General features: G+C 56.0%; 7 protein-coding genes across 7 annotated transcripts; 3 read left to right on the top strand and 4 right to left on the bottom strand.

Moving 5' to 3' along the window:
• Positions 1–219: 219 nt before the first annotated feature.
• CDEST_12785 (Putative WD40/YVTN repeat-like-containing domain superfamily, pre-mRNA-processing factor 17) lies at positions 220–2,551 on the bottom strand. Its single transcript, XM_062928941.1, has 2 exons — positions 1,303–2,551; positions 220–1,235 (listed from the first exon to the last, which is right to left on the bottom strand). Exons 1-2 carry the CDS (start codon positions 2,399–2,401, stop codon positions 739–741), a joined length of 1,596 nt encoding a protein of 531 aa, XP_062784992.1. The 5' UTR covers positions 2,402–2,551; the 3' UTR covers positions 220–738.
• A 280-nt stretch (positions 2,552–2,831) lies between these two features.
• CDEST_12784 (uncharacterized protein) lies at positions 2,832–4,695 on the bottom strand. The gene is made up of 4 exons (XM_062928940.1): positions 4,106–4,695; positions 3,672–3,827; positions 3,548–3,614; positions 2,832–3,491 (listed from the first exon to the last, which is right to left on the bottom strand). Exons 1-4 carry the CDS (start codon positions 4,204–4,206, stop codon positions 3,399–3,401), a joined length of 417 nt encoding a protein of 138 aa, XP_062784991.1. The 5' UTR covers positions 4,207–4,695; the 3' UTR covers positions 2,832–3,398.
• A 1,303-nt stretch (positions 4,696–5,998) lies between these two features.
• Positions 5,999–7,465, bottom strand: CDEST_12783 (Putative peptidase M24, MYND-like zinc finger, creatinase/aminopeptidase; the record flags this gene model as incomplete). The annotated part of the gene is made up of 4 exons (XM_062928939.1): positions 5,999–6,120; positions 6,199–6,745; positions 6,844–7,245; positions 7,325–7,465. 4 exons carry the CDS (start codon positions 7,463–7,465, stop codon positions 5,999–6,001), a joined length of 1,212 nt encoding a protein of 403 aa, XP_062784990.1.
• A 545-nt stretch (positions 7,466–8,010) lies between these two features.
• CDEST_12782 (Putative FAD-binding domain, kynurenine 3-monooxygenase, FAD/NAD(P)-binding domain superfamily) lies at positions 8,011–10,828 on the top strand (the record flags this gene model as incomplete). Its single annotated transcript, XM_062928938.1, has 4 exons — positions 8,011–8,332; positions 8,639–8,856; positions 8,921–9,340; positions 9,402–10,828. 4 exons carry the CDS (start codon positions 8,011–8,013, stop codon positions 10,179–10,181), a joined length of 1,740 nt encoding a protein of 579 aa, XP_062784989.1. The 3' UTR covers positions 10,182–10,828.
• A 2,964-nt stretch (positions 10,829–13,792) lies between these two features.
• Positions 13,793–15,100, top strand: CDEST_12781 (Putative short-chain dehydrogenase/reductase SDR, NAD(P)-binding domain superfamily; the record flags this gene model as incomplete). The annotated part of the gene is made up of 5 exons (XM_062928937.1): positions 13,793–14,064; positions 14,133–14,443; positions 14,514–14,624; positions 14,691–14,991; positions 15,093–15,100. The coding sequence occupies exons 1-5, from the start codon at positions 13,968–13,970 to the stop codon at positions 15,098–15,100; spliced, it is 828 nt and encodes a 275-aa protein (XP_062784988.1). The 5' UTR covers positions 13,793–13,967.
• Positions 15,101–17,550: 2,450 nt separating this feature from the next.
• Positions 17,551–18,977, top strand: CDEST_12780 (Putative FMN-dependent dehydrogenase, FMN-dependent alpha-hydroxy acid dehydrogenase, active). The gene is made up of 2 exons (XM_062928936.1): positions 17,551–18,837; positions 18,926–18,977. Exons 1-2 carry the CDS (start codon positions 17,698–17,700, stop codon positions 18,974–18,976), a joined length of 1,191 nt encoding a protein of 396 aa, XP_062784987.1. The 5' UTR covers positions 17,551–17,697; the 3' UTR covers position 18,977.
• A 1-nt stretch (position 18,978) lies between these two features.
• CDEST_12779 (Putative oligopeptide transporter, OPT superfamily) lies at positions 18,979–22,403 on the bottom strand. The gene is made up of 5 exons (XM_062928935.1): positions 21,777–22,403; positions 20,752–21,691; positions 20,064–20,683; positions 19,935–19,991; positions 18,979–19,875 (listed from the first exon to the last, which is right to left on the bottom strand). Exons 1-5 carry the CDS (start codon positions 22,291–22,293, stop codon positions 19,367–19,369), a joined length of 2,643 nt encoding a protein of 880 aa, XP_062784986.1. The 5' UTR covers positions 22,294–22,403; the 3' UTR covers positions 18,979–19,366.
• Positions 22,404–23,319: the final 916 nt, after the last annotated feature.

Below are 23,319 nucleotides of genomic sequence, written 5' to 3'. Positions count from 1 at the left end.
CACGAATGAGGAAATCCAGTCCGAACCATGTGATGTCCTGGAATTTTTCCTTCCGTCACGCACGATGCAAGAGTGAACGCAGTGAGACACGCATTGCATTAGGACGCAAAAAAAATAAAACAGTTGGGGTAGCAATGTAAGCGGCCACATTGGAACGCGTTCCCGTCCGACTCGACCCCAATCCCCCCCCTCCCCCTGGTTCCCCCGGCTTTGGCCGTAGGCAGATCGGTTGGACCAAAGCCAACTAACCCGTGGGAATGGCGCACACTAATGCCCGTACCAAGCCGTATTGTGACTGGCGTGTGCGGATGCCTTCGATGCATGTACCTCAAGGCGATGTTCCCCCCCAGGGGTGTCTGTCAAGGTGTGGTCGTGTCTTGCTTGGCAAGGTATTTCGCCGGGTTGCCGAGTCTAGACAAGCCTCGATTCTCGGGACCATTGATGAAATCCTTCGGTGATACGGCGCCTGCAGGCTTAGGAGCCTCTCTCGAGAGCGGTGAGACCGGCCATCGTCGAGTGATGGATACATTGTGACGGATGAGTGAGTTTCCACCCGGCATTTGGTGTACATATCCCGGGCACAGGCGGCAGGAGTCATGGCAAAGATAATCAGATAGATCAACAAGACGGGAGCATCAGGCTCCGGACAACACCATTTTGATTCCTGTTCCCAACGCCAAGCAATGCACTCCATACAATACAACAAGCCTCCCCAAACCACCTGATTAACGACAAAAATCAGTCCCAGTACCGGATGTCACCCTCGGCGCCGGCCGAGGCGAATTTGCTCGTCTCCTGCGGGTGCCACGCGACGCAGGTGACGGCCTGGTCGCCGGCCTTGAGTTTGTGGTACATCTTGCACGTCTTCCAGTCCCAGAAGCACACAAACCCCTGCGTGTCGCCGCTGGCCAGAAACTGCCCGTCCGGACTCACGCTGACGTCGATGGCCGTGCCGGCGTTGTTGTGGCCCCGGTACGACTTCTTGCGGTTCTGCCGGAACTTGTCGTTGGCCCCGTACACGACGATCTGGTTGTCCGACGACTGGAAGGCCACGTACTTGCCGCTCGGGTGCGGCGCCGCCCGGGTCATCGGGTACATGTATGGCTCGGCGATGTACTTGATGGGGACTGGGATGTTGTAGTCCCACGCGCGCAGCGACTTGTCGTCGGACGTCGTCATGAAGCGCCGGCCCTCGTCGACAAAGGTAATAGTGTTGATGGCTGCGAGATGGTGGTCTATCGAATGTTAGCATCTGGAAGAGGGAGAGAGAGAGAGAGAGAAAGGGAGAGGACGATGACGCACCGTATTCCTGCACAATCTCGTTGCCGGCGCGCGTGTCCCACTGCACAATCTTCTTGTCCGACATGCCGGCGACGAACTCGTGGGCGTGCTCGGGCGACGGGTTGAAGCGCACAACGTGGGGCGTCTTGCCGGTCGAGAAGCGGCTCAGGCACTTGCCCGTCTCCGTGTCCCACAGCTTGATCTGCCGGTCGAAGCTGGCCGACAAGAACTGCGTGCCGGTGTTGTTGAATGTCGCGTCCGAGACGGCCTTGGCGTGACCCGAGTAGGTGCGCAGCAGGCCGCGGTCGTGGTAGACGTCCCAGATCTTGACGGTCGAGTCGGCCGACGCCGACAGCAGCAGGTGGCCCGACGCCGGGAAGAAGCGCAGCGCCGTGACGGCTTTCGTGTGGCCGCGCCACGTATGGATCTGCTTCTTGGGGATGTAGTTGGTGAAGCTGCCGGGCTCCTTGCGCAGGTCGACGTCGAGGTCTTGCGGCACGTGCATGTAGGTGCGGCCCTGGTAGTCTGTCTCCTCTGCGCCGTGGAACGTCGTCGTCTCCTCGCCCATCTCCTCGACCTCCTTCCGCCTCGCCAGCGCCGCCTCAGGAGCGCGCAGCACGGTGCCACTCTCAACGACGTCGTCGTCCTCCGGGTCCGTCACCTCCTCGTACTCCTCGTCGCTTGCCAGCTCATCGCCTTCGCGCACGACCTCGTACTCGTCGCGCCTGTACCGCGCCCAGGGACCGACGTAGGCGCCATCACCCTCAACCACTGTGGCGTCGCCCTTGCCCTCGCGCGCCGAGCGGATGCGCGCGTTCTCCTCCTTGACGGCAGCGCCCGTCTGGTACTCGCGCTCCGGACCGCCTTTCCTCTCGATGGCGCGGTGTTTGCTACGGAAGGTGTGTTCCGAGATGTACGTCTCCTCGGCCATTCCTGTGAGCACATTCTTGCGCTTCAGAGTAATCGTCTCGTCCTTGAAGGGATTCGCGGGGCCGACTTTGGGGCGGGCGAGATCCTCGCCCGTGTAGGGGACGACGGCGTGGTCGGGCTCTGCTTCTTGCCGCACGATGAGCGCATCCTGCGGCGCCATGTTGGGTGGGTACTCTCCGAAGCCCGACATCCTGAATGTTGTCGTCTGTGGCGAGGGAATTGGCAACGCAGGGACCTAGGGGTAGGTAGGTGTCGTGTGCCGCCGTGGAAGTTGATTCCTGGTGATCGCGATGGTGCTTGTCACAGAGTCGCGACAGCAAATGTCTGTGTCACGTGATCTGATGTCAGGATCGACATCCCCTGTACTTACCCACGCCTGATGCTCTCTGTAGCTGTAGTGGGCAGAGTACCTACTTACAGCGGGTTTCCACTGGTAGCAGCAACACCACTCACCAAATTGGAAGCTCTGCCGAGGTACTTCTATGCAGGTTGCAGCTCAGAAAGGAAGCTCGCAGAACACAGCATTGGCCACCAAACATTCTCAATGGGCCATACTAGAACCTCGTCGGTGATCTTGCAACAAATCTGACCGTGGCCACAAGTCACAGCGGCAAGAGAAACAATAAGAACAACCTCGTCTATGGTGCTATTCACACATGATACATCTGTCATTACTCAATTATCACAGCCCACCGCTCCCAGAACCAGCCGGCCTGGCAGCATCATCAAGCTTAAAAAAACCAAGGTGTTGGTCTTTTTGCATCGTAAACCCGCTCCGCCGTCTCGTTCTCTTCGTTTCCGTTCCTTCGTACCGCCTCCCGTCGTGTCATGCTTGCTTTCCCATTCTTCATCATCATCAGAATCCAAACAGAGACACCGAAAAACCTCTTGCCCGTGGTTCGGGGGAAGGGGGACCGAAAACAAATCAGCGCCACATCCCCCCAAGTCAACCGACCAAACCAACCCCCCCGCATTCTGGTATCATGACAGCACTCTTTGCCTCCCCAACCCCATGTCTAGTATTTGCCCGCCCCTGGGCCCTCAGGTTGTCTAGCCCCCGTGAGTGCACTGTCCTAGAGAGTGAAAGCTTCGGCGCCCAGTCGGTTTTTTCTTCTTGTCCACGTGGCATGGTGATGTATATACTCGAGTTCCGTCCCGTTGTTGCGCGCAGGGATGGCATCTAGCGATTAGGACGACTCGTCGCGGATGAGGGCGACAATCATGCTGTAGAGATAGAAGAAGAACATGATGAGGTGGAAGCCGAGCTTGACAAAGGATTCCTGCGCATGCGTTAGCTACGGCGAGCCGTGAGTCGGGAACATGCAGTCGTCGTTACCTTCTTGTGCACGTTCAGCTTGCGGAAGATCTCGGTGGCATCCAGCAAGTGGGTGTTGTCGAAGATCCTAGGTCACGGTCAGCATCCGCTCTCGTGGCAGTGGGTTGGCTGGGGGTGAAGCTACTTCTTGATGTTGTAGGCGAGGAGCGGCAGGTTCAGGATCAGCGGCACCCAGTATCCGTTGATCAGGAACATAAAGGTGAGGAATCCATGGACGGCAGCTTCGGGGATGATGTACGTGTTGAGGCGGTTGCAGAGGTCAATGGGGTTGATGTAGTCGCTGCAGAGACGTCCGTTAGCATCAATCTCATCACAGACATGGAGCTCATGGGACGACGAGCACGGGCAGCCCGCGACAGCGGTACCAGTGGCGGCAGCACCAGCGGCAGCACCAGCGGCATCGCCAAAACACAAAAAAAGACAAACAGCTCAGCTCAGCAGGTCTGAGCACAAGAAAGCCGGTGCGCATTGTGATGCAGGCGGGCTTGACACGGTGCGGTGCAGCCCTGCGCGGGACAGGACTATGAGCAGGAGCAGGAAGAGGAAGAGAATACATACCATTCCAGATCGCTGTACATGATGGTGAAGAAGACCTGCAGGAACAGGTTGACGGCGTTGACCAACACCGCGAAGAGGAACAACCATGCTTCGCCTGACATTTTAACGGCGGTGGCAGCGAGCTGCGCGAACTCGTTCTTTCAAGAGGGGTTTCGGGTGGAGTTGAGCTAGAGAGTTGTGACAGCAGCACACTAGGAGAGTGATGTTATTGCTGTTGCTGTTTGCAGTTGCTGTTGTCGTTTGATGGGGGCTAGGATTCGCGAGGCTGCGTTTGGAGCTCGAGTTTGGGCGTATATGCGGCGAGGCGCGGGCTGGTTGGAATGCCTCGACGTCACTGGGGTGATGTAAGGTCGGAGGAAGGTGAGTGTGGCTAGCTGCTAGATTATCTGTTGTTGTGGTTGAGGAGGTTGTGTTGGAAAGTTGGGAGCTTGGAGCAAGACGACACGTGCAGAAATTTTCCACTGGTGGTCGATCGATAGGGCCTTGAGCAGTGCGAGAAGGTGGGTGAGGAGAGAGGAAGAGAGGACACAGAGAGAGAAAGATGTGTGCAGCGGTGGTGGTGATGTTGAGTCGTGGTTCCAGTCCGGTGCGGGAGGCTCGTTGGTTTCTTGGTCTTTGGGGGGTACGTAGCGCAAGCGGTCGCGGCTTTAGCGAGTCCACCTCAGGTCGTGGAAAATCGGGAGGGTGGGTTACGGGGCTTTACACCACTGATGATGAAATCCTCCTCCCGCCGCCGTCCAACAGCGCCGTAATCCCTCTCGCCGCCGCCCCCCCGTCCAATCCCCCCTCTCCCCTCCACTCCTCCCCCCCGTCTCTGCCAGCGCTGTCCACCGTCACCGGTGTCCCAACCAGTCAGGCGCTGTGCCCGGGGTTCTGGGAGACCCTGAAGGGTTTAGTGCAGGTCCGTCTGTTCCCACTTGGACGGTGCGAGGTACGTACTCTCTCTTGCTCCATGACTGTCCCCCAGCAAGAGTTTTATCGCGCTCCGGCTGGCGAGTCCCAGCATGTCTCTTCCCTGGTTCGCATCTCCAAGTCCAGACCCCATCACCTACCTCCTCAGCCACACTGCGCACTCAATGGCACATGCGTGAGGGCTGAGTGGAGCGAGAGGGGAGAAAGGGCAAACAAAACAGCCCTGAACCCGCCCATGGTCCCTTTTTTCCGCCCGGGGGTTCCTCGATGCCAGAACCCGGCTGTCAACTGTCAGGCCGCTATCGAGGCTCCGAGCCCGCATCCGTCGCTCCCTCATCGCTCGGGGTGGCTGGGGGCTGGGTCCGTTTCCATCTTCTAACGACTTCCAACGGTTTCAACGAATGCCAGCAGTGCAGTTCGATCCGAGTACGGATTAACGCACACGCTTGGTACAGATAATCGCCTCCATGCCACATGCAAAATGTGTTCAAAGTTGACATGAACGCTGCTTGCTCGGATGACGACGCCCCCCTTTCGTCGCAGGCACATGTCGGCAAGGCGCGCCGACTCGGGATGCCCCCGGCTCTCTTCTTTCACCTTTGCTCATGACAGCCGTCACGCCTCGCCTCCCTTCCGATCTGCAGACTGCAAGGGACAGGGTACCCTCAAATCAACCCCCCAAATGGCCCTCCTCGAGCGAAAAGCCTCACGTGGCCACCGCTGACATGTTGGGATTCTAAAGTGCTGATATTCGACGGCCGTCTCGTCTTCAGCCATGCTAAGCCGTGTCCCCCCCTGCTCCCCCGATTTAACCAATGCACGTCCGTTATGATCGAGCAATGCCTGCTCGTCCATTGACTGCATTTCTGACCTGCGCTCGCCCAATGAATTCGCATCTGACCGTGAACTTTTTCCTTCTTCATGAACTCCACAACGTTTACCTCTCCCCTAATGCCCTCTTTTTCATGAAAATTTCATCCTTTATGCCGTGGTGCCGTTCGTCTCGCCGTTGGCGCCGGGCATCGGGATCTTGCCGCCTGGCGAGTTGGCGGTCCTCGCCGTGAGGACCTCGACTCCGTCCTCCGTCACGAGAAGGGTGTGCTCTGCGGTTTGGTGTCAGCCCATCCGTCAAATTATCGGAAACCGGTGCGTTCTCGACGGAACAAATGGACGCCACTTACCAAACTGCGCAGTCTTCTTGCCGTCAATCGTCGTGCTGGTCCAGTTGTCGGGCCACGTGACGTCGCGGTACTTGCCGAGAGCGATCATCGGCTCGATGGTGAAGGTCATGCCGGGCTTGCACTCTCCAACCGTCTTGTTCTTGGCGTAGTGCGGGACATTGGGGGGGCAGTGGAACAGCGAGTTAATGCCGTGGCCGCAGTACGTACGGATGACGCTACAGTTCCTCTCCTTGGCCAGCTTCTCGATGATGTTGCCGAACTCGCGGATGAGCGTTCCGGGCTTGACGGCGGCAATGGCCGCGTCGAGGCAGTCGCGCGCCGCTTCGACGACTCTGACAGAGTCAGGGTCCGCCTTGGCACGGTCGCCAACGTAGTACGTCTCGTTCAGGTCGCCGTGGTAGCCTTCAAAGTAAAGCGTGACGTCGATGTTGAGAATGTCGCCGTCCAGAAGGACCCGCTGGTCAGGGATTCCGTGGCAGATGACTTCGTTCAGCGATGTGCATACCGACTTGGGGAAGTGGTTGTAGTTCAGGGGAGAGGGGTACGCCTGCGGGTTCGTTCTCGTCAGCTCGTTCATCACCCCAGCCCAGCGCAAACACGCGCGCGCGCACACAGCATAGCATGGCGCAGCATAGCAAAACTCACATTGCGCTCGATGCAGGCGTTGTGCACAATCTCGTCAATGTGGTCGGTCGTGATACCGGGCTTGACGGCGGCGGCAGCAATGTCGAGGACCTCACGCGCCAAGCGGCAGACCTTGCGCATGCCGGCGATGCCCTTGGCATCGAGAACGTCGATCTTGTTCCGGTTGAGGATGCTCCGGGGGTACTTGGGAATGCCATCTTTCCACCAGTCCGGGTGGGGGATGTGCTTGGGGACGACACGGCGCTCCGAGAGAGGATAGACGGGGCGCAGGGGGCCGGTGAAGGGGTACGTCGGGAACGGGTTGAAGACACCTGTCTCTGGATCTGGTTTAGATACGACCTTGGGCGGGAGGACATGGTGCAAAATACTCGTTTCTGTCTTGTGCATCGACTTGTGGTTGCCCTGCGAGGGAGGATCAGTAGCTGTCGCCATGGCGCCTGTAGGGGAGTCTAGTGCACTAGGCCCTATAGTCATCGCTTACCCAGTTCTTCTTGAAGCAATCCTGCGAGCAGAAGAAGCTGTCCTTGACACCCAGCTTCAAGCATGTCGGGCATTGCAGGGTGCCAGCGTCGTTCGGGCAGTCGACGCCAAGGCACTTCTTCTTCGCAGGAGGCTCGGTCATGATGGTTGCTTCGTTGGTGGAGGGGTAGGTAGCTTCGTTGGGTATGTTGTAGCTGAGAAGGTCAACCTCGGGGTGTTCGACGCGATGAAGGTAGTGTATGATAGAAAGAGAACCTGGCAAATGGGGAAAAGCAGGGCTCGAATAGACGAGGCGACGAGGCGACGATGCAGGTACCTGAATTCACACGCCCTAAAGTTGACAATGGGTAGTGCGGCAAAGTGACCTGACCTGAGAGGAAGAAATATTTGTGGTTGCTGTGATAGGCGCTTAGGCGCGGTGCTCCCCCCGCTGCGACACACCAAGGGACTTTTTCAAGCGGGCGGGCTCAAAAGTCGATGCGCAGATAAGATAAGACAGCATGCTGAAGGATATCGATAAGATGCGCCGGATCATCCGATAACGATAAGCGAAGGCATGTTTGTAAGCCAGTCAAGTCAAGTCAAGTCAAGTCCGTGTGTCCAGCTCGGAGCTGCCTTTGTCGGGCCTTCCGGGGTATTGCCGCGAGCCGAACGCCAACAGCACCGACATGCGCCGCTCTCCGCTCCATGCGCAAAAAGTCGTTGACGCCTGCTTCGCCCTCTCATCCGGCCGAACTGACCCGCAAGAGGTCGAACCATCATGCGAGACGAGGCCTTCTCACGCCACTGTGCAAACTTTCACCCGACTCCATTCCGGCTGCGTCTGTAATCGAGCCCAAGAAGAGAGCGAGAGAGAGTAAACGACGAGACACACCTTTTTGGCCCTCAGCAACAAGAATGGCCAAGAACCAGAAAGTCGTCGTTGTCGGCGCCGGCCCCGTCGGCTCGTTGGCGGCGCTTTACGCTGCGCAGCGCGGGTACGATGTCGAGATTTACGAGTTGAGAGCGGGTGAGTCGCGCGTTGCTTTTTCCTCAAATTTCCCAAGCCGCATGTTCCTGTTTTCGGGGTTGGGCGGATCTCATGGATCCAACTGCAAGATGCCCCACCAATTGTGCTGCATACCAAGGTGTCGGGTGGGAGGATGGGATCTCGTTGATGGATACGAATTGCAGCGTTGTCTTTGGCCGAGTAGCTGTTGGTTGGCACTGGCAACTATGGCGCTGGTTGAGTAGATCTTGAAAGCAATTGCCCACCCGCAACTCTCTTCACTCTCTTCCGACGGCATTCTAGGCTAGCGGGACTGACACCATGTAGACCTGCGAGACCCTTCCACGACGCTCTTGAACTTCACCCGGTCCATCAACCTGGCGCTCTCGGAGCGAGGCATCAACGCCATGCGCAATGCTGGCCAACCAAAGTTACTGGAACATGTCTTTGGCGCCACGATCCCCATGCGGGGGCGCATGATCCACGGCAGAACCCCGAAAGGTGATCTGTACGAAGCCGCCCAGGACTATGACGTCCACGGTCGGGTGAGAACCTATTTACCCCAGTACTGGCCTATGCTGTATGAAACATGCTGACGGATGACCCCAGGCCATATACGCCGTGGACCGTGCCGGCCTGAACAAGCGCATGCTTGACATTCTCGAGGAGATGCCCAACGTCAAGTTCTTCTTCAGCCACAAGCTCACCGGCGCCGACTTCAAGAGATGCAAGGCCTGGTTCGAGGTCATGACCTCTGATTCCGCCACCGGCCGTGCCAGGGAGATTGAGATTGACTTTGATTTGATGATAGGCGCCGATGGCGCCCATTCGGCCGTCAGGTACCATATGATGAAGTTTGCTCGGATGAATTACAAGCAGGAGTACATCGACACTCTGTGGTGCGAATTCCAGATCAAGCCCGCAAAGCCGCCTTCGGCAGACGCCAAAGCCCCCCATTTCCGAATCTCACCAAACCACCTCCACATATGGCCCGGCAAAAACTTCATGTTCATTGCTATCCCCAGCGATGTGAGAGCGCCCCGATCCCGTGCCCCCCTCCCCCAGCACAGAGCCAGCTGACAGTTCACAGGACGGGTCCTTCACATGCACACTGTTTTTGCCCAGCGAGCAAACCGCTGCACTGGAAAATGACCCTTCGAGCCTGCCCGCCTTCTTCGACAAGCACTTTCCCGGTGTCACGAATCTCATTCCGGCCGACGACCTGATTGCCTCGTTCAAGCAGAACCCGCATCTGCCACTGATCAGCATCAAATGCAGCCCGTACCACTACGATGCATCCGCAGTCCTCCTCGGCGACGCCGCCCACGCCATGGTCCCCTTCTACGGCCAGGGCATGAATGCAGGCCTGGAAGATGTCCGGATCCTCTTTTCCATCCTGGACAAGCACTGCCGCATGAGCGAGGTCAACGACCCCGCGGGAGAGGCCGACACCTCCGCCGCAGCAGTTCACCAAAGAGGCGTCGCGTTGGCCGAGTACACGGCAAACAGAGTCCCCGACGCACACTCCATCAACGACCTGGCGCTCCAGAACTATGTCGAGATGCGCGCTTCGGTCTTGTCTCCCCGGTACCGCCTTCGGAAGTGGCTCGAGGAGGCCATGTCCGTGTACCTTCCCGGGCTGGGCTGGCAGACCAAGTACTCCCGCGTCAGCTTCGGGAACGAGCGGTACTCGGAGGTCGTCGCCAAAAGCGACCACCAGGGCCAGGTGCTGGTCAAGACGTTCGAGGCGCTCGTCTGCAGTCCGCTCGTGGCCGGGGCCGTGTACGTGTGGTGGAAGCGACCGCAGGCGGTCGTGGGCGTCGTTCAGGGACTCTTGCGGGCTCTGTTGCGGGCAACGGAGCGCGTTTGAATTGTTGGTGATGAATCTAGATACCAATTACTTGTGTACTTATATGAAGATGCAAAATGCCGCCTCTGAAGGCATGATGTAGCAAGCAGCGGTAGGATTTGTCCAATAATCTTGTTCTGCAATGAAGACTAATGCCAAGACGAAGATGGGGCTGTCTTACATGCTGGAACCACTCGAAAAGATCGCAAAGAGGGTGTTATAAACTGGTTCCCCCAGTAGAAAGCGGTCAGTGAAAACGAGACCGGCAATGTGGTGAACGAGTGCAAGCAAGAAAACAGACACCAAGAATAGGTGCATTTACACAGACGATTCCAATCGAAAGTTCCTGACGAGCTTTGTACAAGCTAAACCCTTCTTCTCCCATCACTCGGAATTCCGAACAGCTGTCAAGAGTCTGGCCAGCCGGGTAGTGTCCGTTGGCTGGCCGGACAATGTCTCCACTTGCTTCCGACGGAGGAGGCAAACACCCGCCGAGCACCGAATCGGACACCAGTAGCCCCACAGCGCCGATTCGGCTACCCTCCGCTCGATATCGCAACGGTACAGTCGCAATCTTACCAACAGTTTGCGGCTGGCTGTGCACGGCTGCATGGCTGCGCGGTAAAAGCGCGGTTGCCTAACATTGTCTGGCGAGCAAACCTCATGTTGAAACTGACCTGAGGTACTGTGCGGCGCGGAAACAAGACAAATCAACACTCGAACCACTGTGCCTTCGCCCTCACGGAACGCTTGACATGGGGGAACCAAGGAACGCAGGCCGCCAGCACAATATCATTCATGGTAACCGACTTCCGTCGCATCAAGCATGCTGGATTTGCCACCATACTCACCCCCTGAGATGCCCACCATTGGCCGCCTGATTTGTTGTAATCTAAACTCTTGTATGGGTATTTAAATATCAAAATTTCCCTTTATTGTTTAAAGCACTTCGATTACTTGTTCCACGTTTCCAAACGGGCCCCCCTTCTGTCGGCGAGGTTAAGCTTCCTGAAAGTGGTCGACAGGCGCGCAATCTACCCAGTAGCTGGGCTCGATGAAAGACAGCTCTCCTGTAATGACCCGTAGTGACAATTTCGGGATCAAGAGAGCGAAGGTTTTGCAACTAAAAGGCCCCGCCGGTTCCAGCCACTGAAGCAGCCGTCCCAGTCTGTCGGTCCCAGAACTACATGCCCGTCGTTGCGGATGAAGACGCTGCCCCCCCCTCCGAACCAAGTACCCGAGACGGAAGACGGACCGTTTCACAGTTTTGGAATACTGTGATTATTTTTCTTTCCGATGGCATTCGTCGCATTTGTGGTCATGTTATCGCTCCTAGACGAGACTGAAGTCACTGAGGACAACCCTAAGGAGATATGGCTCAATGCAATTACAGTAGTACGACTCGCGCTCGTTTGCTTATCCTTATGTATAGCAAGAAGCTCTTTTTTCTAATGATACCTAGCGTGCAACTATTTCATCCATCCCGTTTGCCTCTGCGGCCGGTCGACTAGTTTCTAAAGCAGCACTTTAGAGCCTAAAGCAAATGGCTACAGTAGGATTCCTTAAGTAGTTGACTAGCAGTTAAACAGCTAGGGGAACTGTTCTTACAATTCTTAGCGTTTGCTTGCTTAATGTACTAGCTGTCTTATTAGTCTTAACGTAGGCGTATTCTCCTTTTAAGACTAAGGTCCTCCTAAGAATAAAGTCAACAAGCCTTAAAACCTATCGCACAACTACAATTATTACCTACTTCAACAACTTAGCCAGAAGTCAGCTTGTTAGTCAAGAGATCAATAAAGAAACAGAAAACAACACTAGCTACCTTCAATTCGTATACCAGTTCCTTTGCCTCTTTTTATACAACCCTTATTGTAACGCTAGATACAATCAAGTCAGGTTCTACAAACCTCTAGGGTAATATCAAGATACAAGTTTTTCATCACCTGAATTCTGTCAGGAGGATATACCCGCCAACTCCAGCGCGGTCGAATACTTGTTATTGGCCAGCATATTTCTATGAACGATTTCCCTACTGGCAATTAGCATCAAGTCAAGCCAACACCACCTTCGATGCGGGTTTGTCGGCATCGGCCTTCGCGGTGAGTCTGGCCCCGGGTTCGTCGACGATCCTGATAATGAAATAATGAGGGAAGCAACCTGGAGTTAAGGGAGCAGGATCTTCCACATGCCCAACGGTACCTGGCACGGCTAAGAAGACTTCATCAACCCCAACGACACCCACGTCGACCCCACCTGGCTGTTTCCAAGATTTAAGCATGATTAAACGATTCGTAAGATGATTGAAAAATCAAGGAGCACTCAGTGGAAGGAATTATTGATCGTGCCAACCGCCCAACAGCAGGTATTCATCTGTCCACCTATCCGCGGACAGGGGGCACAGAGAAGCGGCTCTGCTCCGGGGGCGGGGAACTGTACAGTTTGTGTCCAAAAGTCTAGGTATCACTCTTTTGTTCCTTAGATTGGTAGGTATCACTACGTATGCGATGCCATACGCCTGTTATCTCACCAACGGTCAATTCTTGGCTTCCTCTACCCCTTGTCATCACTGCCTACCTAGGTGCATTGTCTACTTTGGAGCACATGCTGCTGTTTCAACAACAGCTTAGCTCCAGTCCACTTTCAATGCTAAACTGTTAGTGCAGAAAAAGACAGGAAGCACTTACAAAACTTTACTTCACGCTTTGTAGAAGCTAAGAAACACACGTTTTTATCGAACCAGCAATGATGAATGATGAAGCCATGAGCACCACTTAAGATGTCTTGGAACAAGGCTAACATGGCCTGATGGTCTCTGTACCCATGTTGGCCAGCTGGGAACCCTATGAGAACCTCATGTGGGATGTTGAGTGCCAAGACAGAAGACACTACTAGGATGGACCTATGTCGAATGATATCAAGGCGAACTCCTGTCCCAGCTCAATGGCACAAGATGCTTGCAGAGAACGCATCTGAGTGCGTTGGGGCCCTTTAGGTCTTAACTCCACTTTCTGAGGAGCCGTATACAGCTACCAGATGATAGTATCTAGGTGCTCCGCATGACTCTCATGTGCACGATTGATGTGACACCCGCTCAGGCGTGGAAGGATCCCAAGGCGTCGGTCGGAAGGCGGGCAGGCAGCAGTAATTTACATCGATGTCCTAACAATGACAAGATCGAGGCGTATCAAAAACTCAAGGAATGCTGAGACACAGTTTGCGCTTAGAACCGCAAGTATGCTTATGCCGCCGATGGGGGGTAACGGGGTTCCCATGATTGTATATCACTTTTCGAGCTCCGGTTCGACGCCCTATCTTACTGCCAACCTCCTCCAAGGTGGAAAGCAGAAAAGTCATATCCGCAAAAGAGTCAGACAGGCCTGCATTATGACATCTGCTTCTTAAGCAAGATGGGGCAGCGTTGAAACCCGCATTCTTTCTCGTCTCGAGGGTAAAGAAACCGAATCCCCGGTTTCCCCGCGATTGTGGAGCTGCGGTTCCCCGGGAATGGCTACGCATGGACACCACCGCGTGGTCGTCTCGAGGGAAAGTAGGACGAAAGCCAATGGGTTATGACGATAGGTTTCACTGAAAGCCGTGAATCAACCAATGGTATTGGAAATCTGAATGCTGTTGTTGAAAAGCATTTAAGACGTTCGAGGGGGACCCCTGGGTTGATGGAACAGATATTAATGAAACCCGCAGACCTGTGAACGAATCGAGACTTTGCGACATCTTAACCTCTTCGACAAGCCTTTTGACTACTTGCCCAGTTTCATAAAACCTTGAAGCCTCATCCTCTTCGTCATCATGCCTTCATCAGCGGCCGATGCAGGCCCGGCCACCACCACCTCGAGCACCGTCAACGTCCAGCCTCTCCTGACGCTGTCGGGGAAAATCATTGCAGGTGAGCGAATCTCCAACCGCCGACGGAACCTAACTTTCTTTTCGGTACCTGCGTACTAAAAGCAACAGTCACCGGTGCGAATCGCGGCATCGGCCTCGGCGTCGCTGAATGCTGCCTCCTCAACGACGCGGCCAAGGTGTACTCGATCGACCTGGCGGAACCGGGTGAAGAGTTCGCCACGGCGTCGAAACAGTTCCCCGGCCGGTTATTCGCCATCACCGCAAACGTCACGGACGAGGCGAGCATAACGGCCGCCATCGACAGGATCGTCGAGGAGTCCGGGACGATCCACGGCGTGGTTTGCAACGCTGGCCGGACGAACCACAAGGCCGCTCTCGATTTCTCAAAAGAGGAGATCGAGACGCTGTTCGGTGTCAACGTATGCTCCTTTGACTATCCCGATCGTGTGGGGGAGGGGGCGGGGGAATCGATGCTGACTGCTGTCCTAGCTTTTCGGCGCATTTTACACAGCGAGAGCTGCCGCGAGGGCTTTCATCAAGTTGAACGTCAAGGGATCCGTCGTCTTCACAGCCTCCATGGCGTCCTACCGCCCGAACAAGGTAAGCAAACAAAACATGCCCTCAACAGCCAAGAGAGCGCGATTTCAACGCTAAACACGTCTCAAGCGCGTGCCGTCAGCACCCTACGGCGCATCCAAGGCGGGCGTCCGCAACATGGCGCACACGCTCGCCATGGAATGGGCCAAGTACGGCATCCGGGTCAACAGCGTGTCGCCCGGCCTCGTGCGCACGGCTATGACATACTGGGTGCCGCAGCAGCCGGACTGGGAACAGCAGCTCAAGTACTACGGCGGCATGCCGCGGTTGGCGGAGGTGCAGGAGCTCGGGGGCGCCTACGTCTACCTCTTGAGCGATGCGGCGAGCTACACTACGTCGATTGATATCCCCGTCAACGGTGTCATTGGAAGTAAGTTAAGGTCGAGCGAGATTCCAGCGCCGGAGGGATTCTTTACTGACAACGTTCTCTTCAGTTTGCTGAGAGGAGTTGAAAAAAGGTCCATGCCCAAGAGCAGTGAGCACTCAAAGAGAAGAGGAATCAGTTCCGAGATGGGTACCATTTGGTAAAGAGCGTATGGAATCCGAGATTCAAAATCACATGTCATAAATACAATCTCGCAGTGTTCCTTGCGGAAATAGGAAACTCGGCCGAGAGGCCTCTCTACCTTTTGACTATCGGAGCGGTGTTCCTCGGATTACCTATTCCGTGAGCTACTGCGTCTGCTTCGACAAGTGGATTCGAGTCCGGAGGAGCAGGGGTTGTTTTTATTTTACATTTTATACGGAACTTCCTCTTTGGGCCGTTTCTCTCTCTCTCTCCTTCACACACCCTTTTCATTTACTTTTATTTGATCTTGCTGCCCTTAATCAGTCCGTGCTCCCGAATATCAGGGTTGCTGATGTACTTTATGACCTTCCTCAAACGTCTCCGAGCCCTACGAGAATGTAACCCAACCCAACAGAGACGATGTGGCTGTTAGAGGAAGCAGATGCGCGAGGGTGTAGTTGTGCGAGGATGGGAGCGTGGGGGTCCATCATCGCAATCAACCAGTTGCTACTACGGTAATGTGATGCCCGCTCATGTTCCCACTCGTCGTATTTGCAGACCCGTCTCGATGCGACTATGTACCAGCCGTCTTCATTAAGCAAGCCTCATTTCGATTGACTCGCAGCGAGCACAAGAGTGCCATTCGCAGGGAACAGAACACGTGCAACCCTGGGTCGCAACCATTTTGAGCCGCAGACGACGTATTTCCCCCCCCGTTCTCACGAAACTCATTGGCTTGGGCCACAGGCAGGTGATCAACTGCCTTTCGGTCCACGAGCGGGTGTTGTCTTACTCGCGGTCATGAAGCCAAGCCGGGCTTCAGCGTTTCGGCTCTGTCATCAAGGCTGACCTGCGTTGCAGACTTAGTAGAACGGTCAGGCTTCGAAGTGTAGACTCAAATTCCCCGAAAAGAAGGTTGACGATCCCAAACATGAGTTGGCGAGTGACGGAAGATGGACGGTGCGTGCAGCGGCATGGCGGAAACTCCGTCAGTGGGGGGAAAGTCTTGTGAAAACAGCCGCGCGCGAGACTCCATTCCTCGGCCACATCCATGTCGAAAGGAGCCCACTTGAGTAACGATGAGATGAATTTCAAGCATAGACCTGCCATCCCACCCCTCCCCCTCTCTGGGGAAGCATCAACTAGAAACGGTTGAATCCCCCATGTGCTCGTGAACAGAATTCAAGAGGATCCTGACGAAGGGCGAGGAGGACGAGGAGGACGGGGGCGAGGAGGGGACTTGGACAGGGAAGGGGAAGCATTTTGCATCCGGGCCAAGCTGCCAACCGACAACAGATCCATCACTTTCACCACCCTCGTGTAAGACTTTAAGTCCCTGCTTGAGGGAGCACACCCCACTCCCTCCTCCAAACGAGAAACTTAATTTCGTCTGCTTGGGGGAGTCTTGGCACGGCGCCTGCGCTTCCCGTTCGTCCAAAGCTTCCAGGAGAATACTATGTATCCACTGCGAGGGATTTTACGTCACATCTAGACCGGATCTCTTGTTCTAAGCGAAGTACTGCTGTCAAGCTGCTCGGTTCCGGAGTTTTGGGCCGAGCCAAGTCTGGACCGAGCCAAGTCTGGAACGGAGACAACAGCGTTCCAAACTGCTCTGTCTGGCAGGTCTTTAACGCGTCTCCACGTATCGCAATCTTGGATATCTATGAGGATTCTATCTGCCTTTGCCATGGTCGACAATCGAGACTCAACAACGACTTGGCAAATTCTCCCGTACGGGACGGTCATAATCATTCCTTGGGCACTAGGATATCCATCCCTGCGGGTTGACTCCTGTTTTGAACAAGTTAAACCAAGCACAAGCACAGGTGATCCGGACCCGACACCGGCGATGGGATACCCTTGACTCTTCGACACCCACCGTCTATCTCAAGGGCTATAATCGTCCCATTTAGGCAAGTCGAGACCTTCGCGTGCCGTTTAGGTCCCCCTTAGACTCTTGGAGCCCAGCATTTTGCACAATTAGTCAGGATGACTGTGAAGCCCCCCCCCCCGGAGAGCTCCGTCTCAGGCAAGGGAAGCCAGGCACCTGGTAGCCATCAAGTTGATTAGATTAGATCGTCACTAGCCAGTCGGCGGGCTCGCTTCAATGTCTCCCGACTCATACAGCAAGGGAAGCCCCTAGCACCCAAGTTGGAAGTTGACTCGATCCAAGGCCCCAATGTTTTTTATGATGTTTTTCTGTTTCCACATCCACTAAGTCTTGAGATGAACCAGTACTTGCTGTTCTGGCAGCCCATGCGGCACAACCCTGAAGCCGCCGGGGATAGAATGACTCCGACAGGGACGGCCGTCCGAGAGAATGGACATCGTATCGTGCAAGGGGAGGGGGCGTGTAAACGGACCCTGAGCGAAGAGTGAAAGAGGAGGAACGGGAGAGCATCTTATAAGTGCGCCGCCTCTCGCCGCTCTACAAAGAGAGTATATATGAAGTGTCTTCTTGGCAAGAGATCATCACTCACACTTTCACTCCTTTCTTTCACCTCCACACTTTCACTCTTTCACCGACATTATTTTCCAACGCAGCTCCACACGACGTAGCTGCCCAAGATGCGTTCTCTCTTCGTTGCTGCGCAGCTCCTCGCCGCCGCCATGGCGGCCGAGCCTTGGAACAATGAGGTCGACACCGGCTTCGAGATCTACCTCGCAAGCACCAACTTCACCGAGGGCACGCAGCCCCTCCTCAAGGACATCCGCGCCCTGCCCGACTTCGACTTCGCCGCCCGCCAGAAGCTCGACAACCAGAAGTACTCCTTCTACCGCACCGGCACCGCCGGCGAGTTCAGCTACCGCCACAACCTCGACGTCTGGCAAAAGGTCCAGCTGCGTTCCAAGCACCTGAGCGACGTCACCAAGCTGAACGAGACCATGGCCACCACCATCCTGGGCTACAACTTCAGCGCCCCGGTCTTCATCGCCCCCGCCGCCCGCGGCATCTACGGCGACGAGGCCGCCGAGCTGAACCTCGTCCGCGCCGCCGGCAACGAGAACATCCTGTACATCCCGTCCATGTACGCCTCCAAGTCCATCGAGGAGATCGCCGCCGGCAAGTCCAACGGCACTCTCAACGGGCCCCAGGTCATCTTCCAGCAGATCTACACCAACGCCAACCTCACCGTCACCTGGGAGAACATCCGCCGCGCCGAGCGCACCGGCGCCAAGGCCATCGTCTGGACCATCGACGCCCCCGGCGACTCGGTCCGCCACCGCGCCGCCCGCTACGACACCACCAACGCCAACTCCGTCTCCTCGGCCCTCACCTGGGACATCTACGACCAGATGAGGAACCACACGACCCTGCCCATCATCCTCAAGGGCATCACCACCGCCGAGGAGGCCCTCCTCGCCGTCGAGAAGGGCGCCAAGGCCATCTACATCTCCAACCATGGCGGCCGCCAGCTCGACCACACCCCGGGCCCCCTCGAGATCGCCTACGAGATCTACCGCAACGCCCCCGAGGTCTTCCAGAAGGTCGACGTCATCGCTGACAGCGGCGTCCGCTACGGAAACGACGTGCTCAAGCTGCTCGCCCTCGGCGTCAAGGCCGTCGGCATGGGCCGCCCCTTCATGTACGCCAACTGCTACGGCCTCGAGGGCGTCACCAAGGCCATCAACATCATCAAGACCGAGATCGTCCGCGATGGCGCGCAGATGGGCGTCACCGACGTCCACAACATCAGCATGAGCTTCGTGAGTCTTTTTTTCTTTTTGCACCTTTTCGTCACAAAATGGGGAAGGGGAGGGGAGCGAGTAACACCAATGCTAACCTGTCACACAGCTCAACACCCGCCAGCTCGAGCAGAACGTCTACCTTTTTGACAAGGAGTAAGAAAGTCGAAGCGTCGGAGCACATCGTGAAGACATGTATATATCGTATAAGAAAAAGGTGGCTGAACTGCATGCAACATTCCTGCGAATAGAAAGGCGTCTTCTTCCGGGCTGGGGATTGGCATCATGGGTTCGCGTTTGGGGAGCCGACTTCTTGTTTATATTTGGTTCGAAAGGTACATAGTGTAAAAGCGTTATGACTTGAGAGACTCTTGATTCACAACGTGCCCACTTTGAATAATAGTGAGTCCGCAGGTGATAAGATGAGAGTGCATGAAGCGAAGAGCTCTGCGTAAAGAACCTTGCCCCCCGCCTCCAATTACTGGCCGCTTTAAACAAAGCATGCTCAGTGATTTTCTCAATACAAGTCATAACCGGTTTTCCCGGAACTCTATGTAGGAAAAGATCCCCTCTCGGGACCAAAATACCCTCTCTCGGGAATGGGCAGGATCCCGATCTGCCGTCCATCGACCCCGGCACCGCTGACCGTGTTTCCCCACCACTTCAGGGAGATCGGATTGTATCCCACAGCGAAGAACATGACCAAGGCCGAGACGGCTACTCCGGCGGTCAGGGCCGCCGACAGCACGTAGTTGTACTTTTCCCACCAGGCCAACCGGTGCCGGGGGAGCCAGTACATAAAGATGTATCCAAGGATGAAGCCGGGCGTCTTGTATGAGAGGTTGGAAGGGGCCCAGTGCTGGATGCCCTGGATGACGAGAACGGGGTTAAGCCACAGCAGAGAGGCGACGAAGGGGAAAAGAGTCTTGTCCAGTCGGGCAAAGGTCCTCGGGCTCAGCTTCCGCCGTAGGGTTTCCCGCACGCTGGGGAGGTACTTTGGTCCGTAGCCTTGGCCGACCAGAAAGACAATGGCGATGACCGTGCCCATGAGAAAGCACCCTGATGAAAAGCGTGTAAGTCAGTCCAGACACAATGCCCCAAGTCGGGATGTGGCTTACACTTCAAAATCGGATAGAAAGACACAAACATTCGCTCTGATCCGAGAAGACCCCACACTAAGCCAAGCGATCAGTATGTAACTATAAGAGAGAAAAAGAAAAAGAAACCATGGGGCTTTGAAGACGTACTCAAAGAGTTGGCATACAGCGGCGCGCCGTCGTTGGCGCACGTGAAGCGACTCATCTGGGTGGGAGTACACAGCCCCTTGACGTTTTCCAGTATAAAGTTCTGCGTGGCCACCGCGACGAAGCACGTGATGATAATGGTGCCGATCTGGCTGCGGAAGACGGCCCGTGGCGCAATCTTGGTGTAGTGGGCCATCTTCTGGTCCTGGACGTAGTTGTCGCCGTAGCCGGCGAGCGCCCAGGACCCCAGCGTCTGGGAGAAGAGGAAGGCGTTGGTGTTGCCAGGCAGCATGTAGCCCGTGATGACCTGGATCAGGGCGCCGAGCCCCAGGTTGGTCCCCGTCGTCGCCGAGAGGAACGAGAGGGGCACCGCGAAGACGAGGTTGATGGCGATCATCAGGAAGACGAGCCACACCGGGGTGTCGAGCGGGTAGATGTTGAGGAACACGACGGAGACGACGATGGCGCCGACCAGTATCACCAGGAACCACCAGTCGGGGACCTCTCCGTAGTTCGCCATGAGGCGGCTGTGGACGTCCATGGCGCCTTCGTAGTTGCCCTTGCCGTGCCGCAGCCCTTTGTAGAAGTCGACGTACGCTGCTGATATCGTCTTCCATTGGTTTCTGTCGTCTCCCCGTTAGCTGCTTGCGTGACATCGATACCCGAGACACCCATGCTCATGCTGACTGACCCCATGATATACAAGAAGTACACCGGATAGAAGCAGTAGTTGGCACCGACGGTGAGGAGGTACCCAGCCGAGTAGAACGGCGGCGAATACTCCTGGTAGAGTGTCTCGTTGAGCTGGTTGTTCACCACCACATTCTGCACGACGTACGGGGTGCCATCGTTGGCGAACGGAGACGACGAGTTGATGGGGAGATACGCCGTGTTGTACATGTTGGTGTAGTAAATCCCCAGAATGATGCCGCCGCCCACGATGGCGCCGCAGTACATGGTGCAGGTCGCGAAAAAGGGCTGGGCCAACGCGGCGTACGAGGAGGTAGCGACGTTCCAGTCGAACGTCGTGACGGGGTTGAACAGGCCGAGCCCCAGGGACGAGCCCGTGATGATGGCCAGCGTCACGTTCTCCGGCGAGACCCACGTCATCCAGTTGAAGGTCGCCAGGGCCGTGAAGAGGTATCCCGGGAGCCAGTAGTAGAAGAACATGCAGATGGTGCAGACGTAGAAGAACTTGTACCGCGAGATGGTCCAGCCGTTAATCCTCTCCCTCGGCTCGGGCCGCGTGAGCGCGCGGTTCATGGCGATGGTCGGCAGGATGGTCGGCCAGAGGGCCTTGACCGGATACACGCTGAACCGGCGGAGGTAGCCGGCGAATCCCATGCCCATGAGCTGCACGAAGAGCGTGAGCATGAGCTGGTAGCCGAAGTCGACGAAGCCAAGGCCGTAGTAGACGGGGGACTTCTGCACGAGAATCATGCCGTAGCTGTTGGTGGTGTAGATGGCGATGTTGTACGTGATGGTCGCGAACATCTGCTCCTTGAAGTTCCAGGGGCCCGGGTTGAGGGAGTGCCGCGTCCCGCGGACGGTGATGCCCCAGTCCGGGAGGGTGAACTCGAGGAACTTGGCGCACGGGAACAACAAGATCTGGATGACCTGGCCGCTCAGAGCTACAGATGATTTTTAGCCGACCGGCCCGTCGATCGTAAGCCGCTTAATCGCGGACTTTGGAACGTTCCGGGGATGTCGACTCACTAATGGACGGGAACCTCGAGTTGAAGAACGTCGAGATGAAGGTCCCGATGATGGCCCAGCCAATGCCCAGAAAGTAGGCGCGGAACGTCTCGATCGGCACGTTCTGGTCGTCCAGAATCTCGGCCACGGCGCGAACACCCGGGTAGGGCGACGAGTAGCGGATCATGACGGCGTCGATCCTCAAGTCGCGATCGTAGTGCTCTCCATAGGCCTTGGGGCCGTCGAGGAGCTTTTTCATACGCTCTCTCATATCAGAAGGGAAGTTCCAGTCGTCCTTGAAGAATTCGACCGACTCCTCGACGATCTCGAGGGCTTCCTCCTCGCTCATCTCGTTGATCTTCCCCAGGATGTAGTCCCCTTCGCCGTTGGGGGCGAGTTCCTCCAGCTTCTCGTGAGAGATTTGATCCGAGATCTTTTGCTCCGGGTTGTGATTCACTCGCGCGGGGATCTTTTCAATGTCCTCATCCCGGACCGGAGTCGGCTCCTCCCCGCCGGTAGACTCCACTTTTCCGGACATGGTTGCGGGAGGACTCTGGACTCTACCCCGTGTACTGCGAAGGTTGGGAGAAAGGGTGCAGTTAATTCACAAAAATGCAGCAGATGAACTAGTCAATAGTTAGATAAAAAAGGTAACCCGAGATCCAGGGGAGGATCCCGTCCAGTACATATAATACTACCGACTCCCCCGCCTGACTTAGAGTTGTGTGGCGGACGGGAGGCGGGGGGAGTCGGGCCTCGGTCGAGCTATCGGGCGACGAGGGGTATTCGACAAGGGGGAAAATGCGTCCCAAAAGAAGCAACACTGTCCTATCTCCTCACGGCATCGTCTCCTCGTCCGCCTGACAACGTTGCATTATCTCGGATCAACGTTGCGTTATCACGCTGTCCAACAGAAGAAACCCTGTGATCGTCCTATATCCGTATCACCCCCGCATGCAGATTCCATGGTCCCCTCCCCCAACACCTCAACTTCTCGCCTACTTCTTACCTGCCAGACGCGGCCTGCGGGGTGCATGCGTCTCGAGGATCTGCGCCCCTGTAGTGCGCTATCGACCGGCGTTGAGCCAACGGCAGTTGGTCTCTTTACCATGGCAGAATACGACGACAGCCGATAACGAGCATCGGGTGCCGGACTGGGTGAGGGGTCAAGCGGTCGGGGTAGGCTGCAGAAGTGAGATGAATTGGTCTAGAGGGACAACGGGCATCTTCCGATGCTTGGGCCGTGGGACAGGACACACAGCTTTTGTCCGTCTTTGGGAGCTGTCACAGGGCACCGGGTGTCCCCCATCCAGCGTGTCTGCTGCTGCACGACGAACCGGCAATGCCTGGAGTTGCTATGCATGTTTCCATGCCAATTAGCAAGCCTTAGGGAACGCTAAAGATTTATAATAGTGACACAACTTTGAGTACGTTCCAACATGTGCATCGCTGGCATGCTATGGATTTGATTCTCGTCGCGATACACCTGTTGTGTGCGCTTGATCAGCAGGCCAATATCCATGACAGACATGTCTTCGATAAAGGCTGTGAGCTTACTGTATGA

Source organism: Colletotrichum destructivum, chromosome 8, assembly GCF_034447905.1.
Source record: "Colletotrichum destructivum chromosome 8, complete sequence".
NCBI lineage: Eukaryota > Fungi > Ascomycota > Sordariomycetes > Glomerellales > Glomerellaceae > Colletotrichum > Colletotrichum destructivum.
This window is presented reverse-complemented; position numbering and strand designations above follow the sequence as displayed.